We start from the raw sequence: 13956 nt of genomic DNA on the forward strand, positions 1-13956 counted from the left end.
TTTTTGTTTCCTCGGAAACAAAGTGAAACGCCGCTACCATCTCCGCGCTTAAAGTGTTCTGGTGAGTGACTTTTAAAGCGGACAGAGCTGTTTAAAGGATTTTATTTGTAGTTTCTCATTTCTCTTTTAGTCTAGGTTGATTTTTTTTTCTTTTGCCTTTTGCTGGTGTGGAGAGTGAAAGTAAGATGGCGATTTGAAAGTGCCTTTGGTTTTTTTTTTCCCCCCTCCGGAAAGAAAGCATTGATTTAAACAGAACGTAATGGACTATATAGTTCTTTTCTTTTAAGCTTTTCTTTTTTTTTTTGAAAGTGCTCTGGTGGCTTTGAAGTTTTTTTTTGCACTCTCCTTTGCTTTTTTTTTTCTTTCAAACTTTGAGGATTTTAGTACTTTTTTTTTCTTTTTAAGAAGGAAGAAAGAGAGAATAAGATTTTTTTAAAAAATGGCTTCAAAGAGGCAACCAGCTTCTACAGTTTCTAAGGTGGCTTCTTCTCCTGCAATTCTACCAGTACAACAACCTAAAGCTACACCATCAGTACAGCAACCTAAAGCTACACCTCCACCTTCTCCTCCTTTGCCAGTATTATCGGTACAAGACATGAAAGATATAATGGGAAATGCTGTATCCCAAATCAGAGAGGAAATGAAGGACCTTCTTGGACAGAATAAATCTGAAAGTAGAGAGGAAATGAAGGACCTTCTTGAACAGAATAAATCTGAAAGCAGAAAGGAAATGAAGGAGCTCTTAGAGGAGAATAATACTATTTTGAGGCAAGATATAGTAACAGCTTTATCAGGATTGGCTTCTGTAGTCAAGAAGCTTGATTCAAGAGTGGAAGAGGTTGCAGATAAAGTAGACCTCTTGGAAGATAAATTTGAAGATATGGAAAAAAAGATGGAAATTTCACAAGATGATATTCTTATGTCTCAGTACACGGAAATGGAATATGCCCTGAGAATCAGGGGTCTGAAAGAAGATATGAATCAAGATTTGATAGAGATGGTGGTTAATGACCTTGCTGTTGTTTTGAATAGGGATAAAGATGGATTACGTAGAGAAGTGGAAAAAATTTACAGAGTTAACTCTTGGATTGCGAAGCAAAAGAATTTACCAAGAGATGTGGTGATTTATTTTGCCAAGAGATCTCTGCATAATGAAATCATACAAGCTTTTTATAATAAGAGCTTCCAGATTGCTGCCCAAGATGTCATCATTCTAAAGGAAATCCCATCTAAAATTTTAAGAAATAGAAAAGACTTTGCTTTTTTAGCTAATGAACTTAAAACAAGATGAGAGATTCCGATGGGTATTGTTTTGAGCCATGCGGGGACACGCTACAGACTTAACACTGTTACTAAAGCAAAAGAGTTTTATAACTCGGTCCTGGGAGCAGGCTCATCTTCATTCATGATTCAGAAAGTTTTGGATGGCAAAGAGGTGGAACAGCAGTCTGAAGGATTAGGTCTGATGGTTGCTGGAAAGTCACAGGTTGAATGGTCTCGACAAACAGAGATCAAAGAGCAAAGAATGACTCGTGCTGCACATAGACGCAAGGAAAAGGAACAACAAAAGAAAGAAGTCAAAGAATCTTCTCAAGAAAGTGTCTCGTTGCCGGTGGGAGGAGCAAGACCCAAGAGTTCTGCAACACATTCTTCAATGGCAGACCTTCAGGTAGTCTTCTCCAGGCTTCTGGTTAAGGGAGTGGTAAAGTTCCTGACCTGGAATGTTAACGGCCTCAACTCCCCTCAGAAGAGAAAGAAAATCTTTCATTACTTAAAACAACATAACAATGATATTATTTGTTTGCAGGAAACACATATTTTACCTAAAGATCAAAAATACTTAGTCAATGCTCGTTTGGGATCTCATTTTGTATCTTCTGCTCCTGGGAAAAAAGGGGGTGTAGTTATCTATGTTAAGCAAAACTTACCAGTCTGTTTGGTAGAATCAGATCCTCAAGGAAGATATGTTATGATTGAACTTGGTTTATATGGTAAGAAAATACTTATAGTGGGATTGTACGCACCAAACCAACAACAGGAACAATTTTATAGACTGCTACATCAGAAACTAAGTTCGTTGGACTATAGATCTGTGATATTAATGGGAGATTGGAATGGTGTTTTAGATACACAAAGGGATAAAAAAGGATTTTCTACTTTTTTCAAACAGGCTAAATTACCCAAAGCTTTTTTTGATTTGAAAGAGGACTGGGAGCTGAGAGATTATTGGCGTGAACGTAACCAAGAGGAGAGAGACTTCACCTTCTTTTCAGATAGACATCAATCCTTCTCAAGAATTGACTTTTTCCTGATTACAACTGACTTATATTTCAGGGTAAAGAATGTAAAAATTTTTCCTAGGTCGTTGACGGATCATAGTCCAGTTTGGATGGAGTTGGCTGATGAAAAAGAGGAGAGGAGATCGTGGAGGGTGAATGAGAACTTATTTAAACAAGAAAAGAATGTTCAAAAATTAAAGGAGCATTTAATTTTTAGCATTTGCTTTAAATATGCATAAGGGAACTTCAATATCAATGGTATGGGATGCAGGTAAAGCTTTTATGCGTGGGATTTTGATAAAAATGAATAATGTCTATAGACAAAAGCAGATTCAGAAACGTAAGGAACTGGAAGATGAGATTAAATTAAAAGAAAAGTCTTTGATTTTAAATCCTACAGATGAAAAGGTTAAAGAATCTATAAAGTTGTTAAAAACACAATTTAATATGTTGATGGCGGATCAAACCGCAACTAATTTATTGTTTATGAAACAAAATACATTTTGCAATGCTAATAAACCAGGGAGATGGTTGGCTTACCAATTAAGAAAGAAACAGAGACAGAGAATTATAGACAAAATAAATTATAATGGTAAATTAGTGTATCAGAAGGAGTTGATCAAGAAATCTTTTTTAGATTACTATCAAAAATTATATAAGAGTACTAATGTACAAACTTTAGATATAAATAATTATTTAAGTGAGGCCAACTTCCCTAAATTAACAGAAGATCAGAAACAAGAAATTAATGGTTTAATCACCAATGAGGAAATTGTGACAGTTATTAAGCAATTAAAATTAGGTAAAGCACCGGGTACGGATGGTTTGACATCCATTTATTATAAAACCTTGGTAGAAGAGATGATTCAACCTTTATGTGAGCTTTTTAATAATATACTACAGGGCTCAGAGATTCCTCCGTCATGGTGTAGAGCTTTTATATCTTTGATTCCAAAAGAGGATCAAGATCTCACTTTACCAAAGAATTATAGGCCCATATCTCTTTTAAATGTAGATTATAAGATTTTTGCAAAAATTTTAGCTAATAGGCTTATGAGGGTTTTGCATCAGCTTATACATAAGGACCAATCGGGTTTTATAACTGGTAGGTATATGAAGAATAATGTTAGACAAATTATTAATTTATTAGAATATTTAGATAAGAATAACCAAATCTCCGCAGGGCTGATATTTTTAGATGCTGAAAAAGCTTTTGATCAATTGAATTGGCAGTTTATGTTAAGATTAATTGAGGAAATGAATTTTGGAGAAAAAATATCACAAGCTTTTGGTGCTATATATCAAAAACAAACGGCACAACTTATTGTTAGTGGGGGTTTGTCAGAGGTTTTTACAATAGAAAAAGGTACAAGACAGGGATGTCCATTGTCACCGTTACTGTTTGTTTTAACTTTGGAAATTTTGCTGATCAAAATTCGAGAGTCGCAGGAAATAAAAGGAATAGAAGTTAACAAAAAAGAATATAAATTAAGAGCTTTTGCAGATGACTTGGTGGTTACTTTGTCTCAACCTACCTATTCTGTAGTAAATTTATTACAACTGATTTACCAATATGGACGGGTTTCGGGTTTTAAAATTAATAACAATAAGACTAAAATATTATCTAAAAACATGACTAATTTGGATAAGCAGATTTTGGTTAATCTGACAGACTTTGAAGTTGTTGATAAGATAAAATATCTGGGGGTTACCCTATCTGTTTCTAATGTAAAATTGTATAAAAACAATTATGAAAGGCTGTGGGTCAGGGTACAAAAAGATTTGAAAAATTGGGAGAAGTTACAGTTATCTCTTATGGGAAGAATTGCAGTGATTAAAATGAATGTCCTGCCAAAATTTCTCTTTTTATTTCAAATGTTACCTATTTTAAAGAATGAGGTTAACTTAAATGAATGGCAGAAAGGTATCAACAAATTTATTTGGGCAGGGAAAAAACCAAGGGTAAAGCTTAAAATTATGCAAGACTTCCGTGAGAGAGGTGGACTCAAGGTACCGAATCTGAAATTATATTATGATGCTGTGGCTTTAACACTAATTAGTGATTGGGTTGATTTAACAAATGTAGAAATACTCCATTTGGAGGGTTGGGATTTACTTTTTGGATGGCATGCCTATCTAATTTTTAATAAAAAAGTGGATCGGGTTTTTAAATCTCATATTATAAGGATTTCTTTACTTCGGGTTTGGAGGAAATATTATAAAAGTGAGTTTAAAATACCATTATGGGCTATACCTTGGCATGCGATAGAGGGGATAAGAAGAGGAGTTAAGATGGATAGTGTTTCTTATGCGCAATTACTCAGGTGGGATGGTAAAAATTGGCAGTTAAAATCTTTGGAAGATTTAGCACATGAAAATATTATATATTCATGGTTTCAGTATAGACAAATAGCTGATAGATGGAAGATAGATCGTAATGTGGGTCTGCTCAGAGAAGATGAAAATCTCTTTAAACAAGTAAAAGATCAAAGGCGAACTCACATTAAGAGAATTTATGGGGTGCTAGTAGAACTGGACTCAGAACCAGAACTAATTAAAGAATGTATGATTAAATGGGCACAAAATTTTGGTGAACCAGTTCTACTAGATACCTGGGAAACCATCTGGGTGAGGAATGTTAAATTTACACAAGCCCAGAACTTAAGGGAGAATTTTTACAAAATGTTTTACAGATGGCACCTTGATCCACAAAAAATGTCTCGTATGTATCCTGACTTACAGCCTAAATGTTGGAGATGTGGTTGTTTGGATGCTACTTATTATCATATTTGGTGGTCGTGTAAAAATATAAAAGTTTTTTGGATTAAGATATGGTGGAATATTCAAAGAATTTTTAGAAAGAGGGTAAAATTTACCCCACAATTGTTTTTGTTAGGTATTGTTACTGATTGTGATGCTAAGGAAGTTATATTGATGTTAAATTTGATTACGGCCGCTAGGCTGTTAGTAGGGCAATATTGGAAGAAGGAATCTTTGCCTACCTTGCAAGAGTGGTTTTTTAAAGTTTCTTATTTGGCGGAAATGGCAAAGATTTCGGCTTTCTTAAAGGAGCAATCGCAAGAGAAATTTTTTGCGGTATGGGAAAAATGGATAAATTTTATACAATATAAATTGGATATAAAAAAATATCATTTAGCTTTCTAATAACTTGTATATAAACTTTAATATTTTATAGATTGTACTTTTTTATATCTCTTTTCTTCTTTCTCTTTTCTTTTTATTATCTCTTTTTCTTTCAAGTACTTTTTCTTTTTAATACGTATGCTTTTTTACATATATTTTATTGTTAATTATTTTATAAATTGTTTATGTAAGGTATTTAGATATATTTATGATTTATACTTTTTCAATTTTTTTAAGATTCTTAAAAAATTTAATTAAGCCTATATTCAGCTCTGGGAAGGTCGGGGGGGATGGAGAGGGAGGGTTGGGGTGGGTGGGTTAGGGTTGTTTTTTTTTGTTTTTTTTTGCTTTTTGTAAAAATATTTAAACATTTTCAATAAAAAAAAAGAATAAATAATATGTATTTTGCTTTTATGTATCTCTGGGCATAATTTGGAATACCTGGTGTTGAATATTTACTTAAGTGCATATACTTAATTGGGCAAAATCCCAGTGTATTCAATGGGTTTCCTTATTACTAACTGCATTGGGATTACATATCAAGTTTCATTGACTGCCTGGTGGCCCAGATTCCTCTCTAGAAATTTGGGGTAGTTTTATGATGCATAGAAGAATTCTATCGTGCTGAGTTTTGACAGTGGCTCTAGGGAATTGCATATATATTTTAATAAACTTAAACTGAATTTAGGAACCAATAAGTGTAGGTAATACATTCCTGGCTAACATTATAAGATTTTGTTACAATGGTGTAACACTACATCAAAAGTGATGAGCAGTGATAAGTGAGGTTTGATTTATAAATACTGGGAGAAATAAATATGAACATACCAAGAATTCACATCTTTCCTTGAAGCTGTAATATCTTTCAACATAACAAATTAGAGGATGTACCTCAACTTATACTCTTTAACTATATGTCTTTACTCATTTTTAAAAGATAGATGGTCAGAATATTTCTTGTAAATCACCCCAAATAAAGCAAAGGTTTTCATATTATCCTTTCAAACCTTGTGGAGTTTTAGATGATGCATCTAGTAGATTACTGTTAAGATCTTCAATGGAATTTTGATCTGATTTTTTCATTTTGGCATTTATATCTTCATTAATGATTTCTGTATCTTCTGTATTTCTGCTATCAGGTTCTTTGGAGACATCCATTCCATCTACAGAAAAAAAAAACAAGATTGTAAGGCAAAATAATATATATTAATTAACTATAATATTTTCTCTTTAAATCTATTATAGTATTCTAATTAATATATTTGCAATGCAAAAAGTCTGAGATAAAAGATAAATTAGGCCTATTACAATCAACAGGATTTCAACATGGCATCACAAACAAGTCCCACAGAATTTAGATTTTTTTTTTCCAAACAATATTTGAGCTTGTATCTAACAATTTGAAAAGGAAAGTAGAATGTCTAGTGCCAGATTTACTAAAAATAACACTTGTGCAATACTAACACTTGTGCAAATACTGATCTAAGGGAACCGGAGTAAGCAATTAATTTTTCCAAGGAGCCACATGGGAAACTGGGACTATTGTGGAGGACAGCTGCAGCCCCCCCCCCCACCACCATTACCTCCCTCCTGTTGCAGGTAAGATAGTGATGCTCAAAGAGCTGAATGTAGCCTATGGGCCAAAATATGCCCAGGTCTGTTTATTTGTTTTTTAAAAAGGTAAAGGAGTCCCTTCAAAATTTACCCCACTAGTCATTGCCGACTATAGGAGGCAGCGCTCATTTCTGTTTCGAGGCCATGAGTCAGCAATGTCTGAAGATATTTTCATGGTCATGTGACCAGTACGAAGTCATGGAGCACTGTTACCTTCCACGAAAGTGACACCTATTTATTTATCTACTCGCATTTGCATGCTTTTGAACCGTTAGATTGGCAGGAGCTGGGATGAGAAGGGGAGCTCACTCTGTCATCTGGTCAGCCCAGTGTCTTAACTGTTGAGCCACCCTGCTGCCCCACGTCTATAAAAGAACATTTTAAAAATTATGTATTTTCATTTGCACTCTTGATTTCAAACCTAATATAAATGCAAGATCAAGCTAACTTGTAAATTCTGGTTAAGATGGGACTTCTCAGTTTAGCAAAAAAGAGGGTATTTATGTTCACAAAAGTAGAACTACAAAAAGGCAGTAAGTAGTGTTTCTTCTCAGGCTTTAAATTGTAACAAACATAAAATGTCTATTTAAGACTTTCTATCTTTTTTACCTATTTTTATTAAATAACTTAACAAAATGAAAGCAAGGTATACATTTACAATGTTCTAATTCACACCTCTCATTGTAAAAGACCCTGATGTTGGAAAAGATTGAAGAACTAAAGAAGGAAGCAGCGGAGGATGAGATGGTTAGATAATGTCATCAACACGTGTATGAATTTGGGCAATCACTGGAAGACAATGGAGGACAGGGGGGCCTAGTGTGCTATGGTCCATGGGGTTGGGAAGAGTCAGACACGACTTAGCAATTAAACAATTCACACCCAATACTAAATTATAAATAGCTTGATTTGTTCTGGTTAAAAGCAAGGTGCAAGTCCATACGAACATTAAGTAGTGCCCTGCTGGACACTAATCCAGCAATCCTCATAGTGGTGAACTAACTGCACAGGGCAGTCCACTACTCTCCCATCAAATGGCCCTCAGAGGCAATCACATTGCCATCAAGCCTAATAGCCACTGAACCCCATGATTTCCATTAATTGGTCCAACCTGTTTTTGAAGCCAGTCAATCTGGAAGGCAGAGCCCCACCTCTTGTAAATTATAGGTTATCTTTATCAGCAACCAGACTTACTTAATAAAGCACAATAAAAAATCTGATTTAGTGTTGCATGCCAGTTAAACTACTGCTTATAAAGGTTTGTATAGCAAATTATGTATCTCATGGCAGAATGATCCTTGTGGTATCCTTAGTGGTCTGTGAGCTTGGTTGTTTTCATGCAGGTTTCATTATCCAATTAGCAAAACATCATCAGTGCAAACGAGTATTTATTTATTTATTTATGAGGCTTATATACCGCTTTAAGTGCAAGCACTCTCTAAGCGGTGTACACCAGTAAGCAATGTATATATATATATTTACATTGCCCCCAACAATCTGGGTCCTCATTTTACCTACCCCGGAAGGATGGAAGGCTGAGTCAACCTTGAGCCGGTGAGTATGGAGTTTACTTCCAGTGTAAGTGCCCTCACAGTTGTTCACCCTTCCGGAAGCCCGTATTCCCCCCCCCACACACCTTCTTCCAGCTCTGCTGTCACCCTAAATAGTATTTCCCACCCAAGCCTTCACCATTGTGACCACTAGTCTCCTACCTGACTTGGCAACAAAGAATGCTGCTCCTCACTGTCCTATTGCCACCTCCCCAGCTGGGTCTAGCAAGCTCCCTTTGGCAGACAAGCCTCCACCACTCTGCCACCTTCTTTGCACACACCACAGGGCTGCATCTCTGCCCAGAGCCTGGATTCTGGGTTATTAGCAGGAAGAAGACAGCAAGATCAACTGTGGATTGTTGAAATAGTAGCAGAGAGGCTGCAGGGATATGTGGTGGATTGTGTGCACAGATAGAGGGTTAGATGAGTGGGGGGAGTTGAAGCGCCTATATAGTTGTGAGGAAAAGCCTTTTTTTTTCATTTGACTGCAGAAGTGCTGAAATGATGGTATCTTTGAGGACCATTCATAAGCCATATTTTCAGCACTGTTTTAATTTTGAAAGGTCACTGAGTAGTCATAGATTGAGGACTATCCGTAAAATCAAGCAGCAGATCCCACACTTACTTGCACTGATGACATCATGTAATTGGGTAAAAAAATGACTGCAAGGAAACAACCAAACTCAGAGAGCACCAAATTCTCCATAGTTCAACCCTGAACTATATTCTCTTCTATTTGAAACATAGTCTTTTCGTGCATTGTGCCCCTTAACAAGTTTCAGTTCAGCAAAAGTATGCTTGCCAATTCTGCTAAAATGGGAATATACAATCATTTTTACATATATGTTTTATTTCTCTCAAAAAACCTTAAAGCAGTAATGAAATCTATTTCACTTTTAATCCTGCTCATGGCTTGTTGACACTTACAGTTCTGGCTAAAAGACTTACTAGTGCAGGATTTGTGGGGAATTCTGATATTTTTTTTTTAACTTTGTAAGGCAATGTCTCGAATAAAAGAATGGGCAAGATTATATATTACACATTCTTTATATTTATTAACTGACACCCAACATACTTTAAAATAGAATTAAATCCTTAATTCCATCTGTATCAGAGCTAGAAACCTACGGCCCTCAAGGTGTTCCTAAATTACATTTGCCAGCATCCAACATTTACCCAAGGTAATTCAAAGTATAGAAGACCATCAGAGTCCCCTCTTGATCTAGTTTCAGGCTCAAGAATATTTGTTTAGCCTTCTTTTAGCCTGTTTAGCTTTCTGTTGGGTTTTCCTTATTCACTTACAGAAGGTGTTCATGGCAGCTTGAAGAAGAGAATGAAATAAAACATGTCATCTATTTGCTTTATTAGTATATCTAATATTGCCAGGTTAACAACTGGAAATCCTGGAAGCTCTCAGATATTAGGTCCCTGAAATAATTTGCCTTTTGTATGCCTTTCAGTATCCTAAGCTGGTACTGGAAAAAGGGAATGTATGTTTCTTAAAATTTTCAGATAGGTATAATTAACTATATTTCTCATTCTTCCCAAAGGGCACTCAAGCAGTCATAAAATAATCAGATTAAAAACCTCAGGGTTTTTGCCAGAAAGCAAATCCTAACTATTGTAATAAACAAATAAAACAAAATGGACATAAATATATGTTCTAAAGCTATGTTATAGGGCTATACAGATAGTCCTTGACATACAGCCATTCATTTGGTGACTGAAGTTACAACCGTACTGAAAAAAATGACATGACCATTTTTCACACTCGGGTTACAGAATCCTCATGGTCACATGATTAAAATTTGGACACTCAGCAACTGGCTCATATTTATGACTGTTGCAATGTCCTGGAATGATGTCATTTAATCACCTTTTGCGACCTTTTGGATGCCAGATTCACTTTACAACCATGTTGCTAAATTAACTGCAGTGATTTATTGAACAACTGTCTTGTATAACAATGGAAATTTTGAGTTAAATTGTGAGCCATAAGTCAAGGACTACCTGTATTAATACATTTATTCAATATATGATTTGTCCGTACCTCTGCTTCTAAAGGAAAACAAAAAAAACATTTAATTTAAAATAATCAAATACACTTGTCTAGACATAAAAGCAGGACAAGATAAATTTAGAAAACGTGTAGATATAGGCCAGAATTGATTTTATGAACTACAGGCAGTTGCACACTAATGCAATAGTGTGAACTATAATATCTTGCTACTTACCTAGACAAAAGAAATAAAGAAAATCTAAAGGATAAAAGAATTCAATGAACATATCACTATATATATATATCCAGAAAAAAACAAGCAATTCTTTAGAAAAGTTTTTGCTTGGATAAGGAAATCTTTTATTTCTTTGGGCTATGGCAAGTTGGAATTTAGTTTGAAATGAGTGACTTTGTGATTTCCCCCTTTTGACTACAGTATATGAAATGTGGAGTCCTTGATGCTCTGAGCTTGGTATTTTTGCTTGCAGACATTTCCACAAACAAATGCTCAACTTCAGAAATATAGTGAAAAGAGGAGGAATAGATAAGGCTGAACAAAGCTTTGTTTCCATGGTTCCAGATTTAGCTTCCATGTGCTGCATATCTCTCCTGAGTCGATTGAAAGTGACTGAAAAATAGCTGACATTGAATAAGGAGATTTCAATCTGGCACTGCTTGAACAATGAAGTACTAAGCTTCCCAAAGGAATTACTAATGCAAGATTTGTTTGCTTAGGGGCAGGATCTATTTAAACAATAGAATCGTTAACATCAAAGCTCTCCAGAAAGAAAGCATCAGACAGACCAATGATGCTCCTAGACTTAATGACTGCAGTTGAGGAACAGAAATGCAGGCAGCTGATGTTTGCTGGGCTTTGCCTAGGGGCATTCACTGCTAATGAGGCCAGATGGCCCTTGGATCTGATAAATAGTATTTGGCACTATCTGGATTCTCTTTTTGATAGAGAATCATGCATGAAGAAATACAATTCTACCAATGAGTTGCAATTTACCTATTCCATCCTTTAATGCAGTGGTTCTCAAACTATGGTCCACAAACCCCGGGGGGGGGGGCTGTGATGTTGTCACATGGAGTCCATGAAGGTTTGAAGAAATATTTAAATCTTGAGTTAAGTCTTGGGGGTTTGTGGCCATGGTCACAAAAGGTATTTAAAGGGGGTCCGTTATGAAGAAAAGGTTGAGAGCCACTGCTTTACTGTAAGGGGGGGGAGGGGGGAATCTGGCAATAAGAAGAGTCTCCTGACACTTTCTTCCAAGAATTTTTATGCCAGAAACATGGGGAGCCACCTCTTTGCTCTCTTCCTGAAGAGGACATCCTGTACAGTAAAGCACATTAAATGCTAATGAAAGAAATGTGTTTTTTGCAACAACTAGTCCTCAGTCTAGGAGGCACAACTGGTTGAGGGCCCGCAGCATTTCTCCTCCCCTTAAAGAAGGCTTAATATTTGCATCCCTACAAACCGTGGCATCTTTTTCCCATCCCACAGCAGTTCGCGAAAGGCGCCTCCTAGATGTCAGGAAACCTCTGACCGACGTGCCTAACATATGAACACGCCTTCTAACCGTCTGAAAAGGTTCCTCTCAAACGGGGTGGGTAACGAGAAGCAAGGCCGGGGGCAAATGCAATCTCTCCCTCCTTCTCCCCAGGGCAAAATCCTCACTCTGCAAGCGGCTCCTGTCCCTCCTTCCCTTTACTCACTTAGCTCTTCCGCAGCCTCGTCGTCTTCATCCTCTCTGCTTTCCCTAAGTCTGTCTTCGTTGGGGGGCGACGGCGGTAGTTGTAACAGCAGCGGGGCCTCCTCAGCCGCCATTTTTCCCACAAAGCGAAGTTGAAGAGGCGAGGATTTCTTTGCCCTTCTCCTCCTCCTCCTCAGACTGCTGTGCAAAAACCCCTCAAGCTGCTGCACTTCGCGACGGCAAGAGCAAGGCTACGCCCCCGTGACATTTTGAACTCTCCCACCAGAGGCCTACATTACCCAAAATCCAACGCAGCTCGTGAACTACAATTCCCAAAATGCCGCCATGCTGAATGCGACGTGCTGCCTTTTTGCCAGGCGACAGCCAGCGGGCAGTTGGTGAACTACAGTACCCAGCGTGCAACTCGAAGGGGTGGTGTTTATGCTCCAAAAGGGTATATGTCGCGGGACACCTCAGTTTGGCCGGTTGTAGTAGAACGTCAAAGAGAAGCCGATTGGCTGCCGGAGGGGCCCCTTTTATTGCAAGAGGGCGGAGAAGCTGGGCGCCTGAGACGTCAGAGGAAACAAAGCCTCGACCAATGGCCAATACTTTTTGGCCCGAAGGTGTCTTTTAGTAACCGAGAAAGAGTCATACAGCGTGGGCGGGGAGCAAAGGTTTTAAGGAACTCAAAATGATCCCTCTGGAAAGGTTGTCGAGCTCCTGGGAATCTTGATCCGGGTGTTCCTGTGTAAGTCGTTCCCGCTTCCGCAAAAGCTACAAGGTAGGTTAGTTTCAGTTAGATTTGACATGGTGTTGTTTGAATCCAGCTTTACGGTTTCTTTAACCAATTCCGGTCAAAGCGAGACTGGTTGAACAACGGAATTGTGCTCATTTATTTACACAGCCTGTCTTAGTTAAGTTAAAAAGCACACGAGAGGGGACAAGTATTTTAAAATGGGGATACAGTGGAACTTAGAAACTGAAAAGCACCCCTTCCCTTGTGCTTTGGTAACCAATTTGGCTGATTGTGATACTAGTTGCTGTCATCTTTTATTGACACCACCTTGCAGTGCTTCTTACCCCATTTTAACAAAGACTACGGATGTTTGCTCTTTTATTTTTAATATCTTTTTTTAAAAAAGCAAACTTCTACAGTCATTATAAGAAAGCATTAATATCCACTCCTCCCCCTTAGTATAACTTTAATATCACACATAGAAATATAAACAGTGGAAACTTTACTTTAGTCATGACTAAAACAATTTAAAAAAAGACTTATATGTTGGTTTCCTTTCAAATTGCAAGGTGGTAATGTTTCATTATTAGCCTTTTAATAAAGGTGGTATTAGCATTTTAGAATGGCATCCCTGTCTCCTTTTGAAGTTCAGTAAACCATGTTTTCTTTTTAGCCAAACCCATTTTTAATGTACAAAATTTAATCTCGTGAAGTAAACAGCACTTTATTCTGAAAATGGCTGAATACACTTGCAAGTTTTACAGAAGATACAAACTCAGTTGGGAAAGAAAGTAATGTAACCCATACATTTGCCACTTGTGGAATGTTATCGAGAATCAGTGTTTTCTATTGTTTAATTTTCACATGTAACAGTATCTTTTCATGTTTGTTTACTTGCTCTAGTTTTGTACAATTTTTATTAATGTTTTACAAAAAG

The 13956-nt window shown here is 36.8% G+C and overlaps 2 protein-coding genes across 3 annotated transcripts in view; one reads left to right on the forward strand and one right to left on the reverse strand.

The window, feature by feature from the left end:
- Nucleotides 1-12580, reverse strand: part of TRMT1L (tRNA methyltransferase 1 like) — a 30789-nt gene extending 18209 nt beyond the window's left edge. The window contains exons 1-2 of the mRNA XM_039357616.1: nt 12306-12580; nt 6431-6586 (exon numbers count right to left, since the gene is read on the reverse strand). Coding sequence (XP_039213550.1) covers nt 6431-6586; nt 12306-12417 — 268 coding nt within the window. The 5' untranslated portion in view covers nt 12418-12580. The remainder of the gene's footprint in view (nt 1-6430; nt 6587-12305) is intronic.
- A 263-nt stretch (nt 12581-12843) lies between these two features.
- SWT1 (SWT1 RNA endoribonuclease homolog) overlaps nt 12844-13956 on the forward strand; it is a 42705-nt gene continuing 41592 nt past the window's right edge. Inside the window, exon 1 of one of the 2 annotated variants that reach the window (XM_039357615.1) lies at nt 12844-13064. The gene's annotated coding sequence lies outside the window, so the exon portion shown is untranslated. The remainder of the gene's footprint in view (nt 13065-13956) is intronic. The other variant, XM_039357610.1, reaches the window with a different exon arrangement.

Source organism: Crotalus tigris, unplaced genomic scaffold (assembly GCF_016545835.1).
Source record: "Crotalus tigris isolate CLP2741 ecotype Arizona unplaced genomic scaffold, ASM1654583v1 scf7180000018938.1368258, whole genome shotgun sequence".
Classification (NCBI taxonomy): domain Eukaryota; kingdom Metazoa; phylum Chordata; class Lepidosauria; order Squamata; family Viperidae; genus Crotalus; species Crotalus tigris.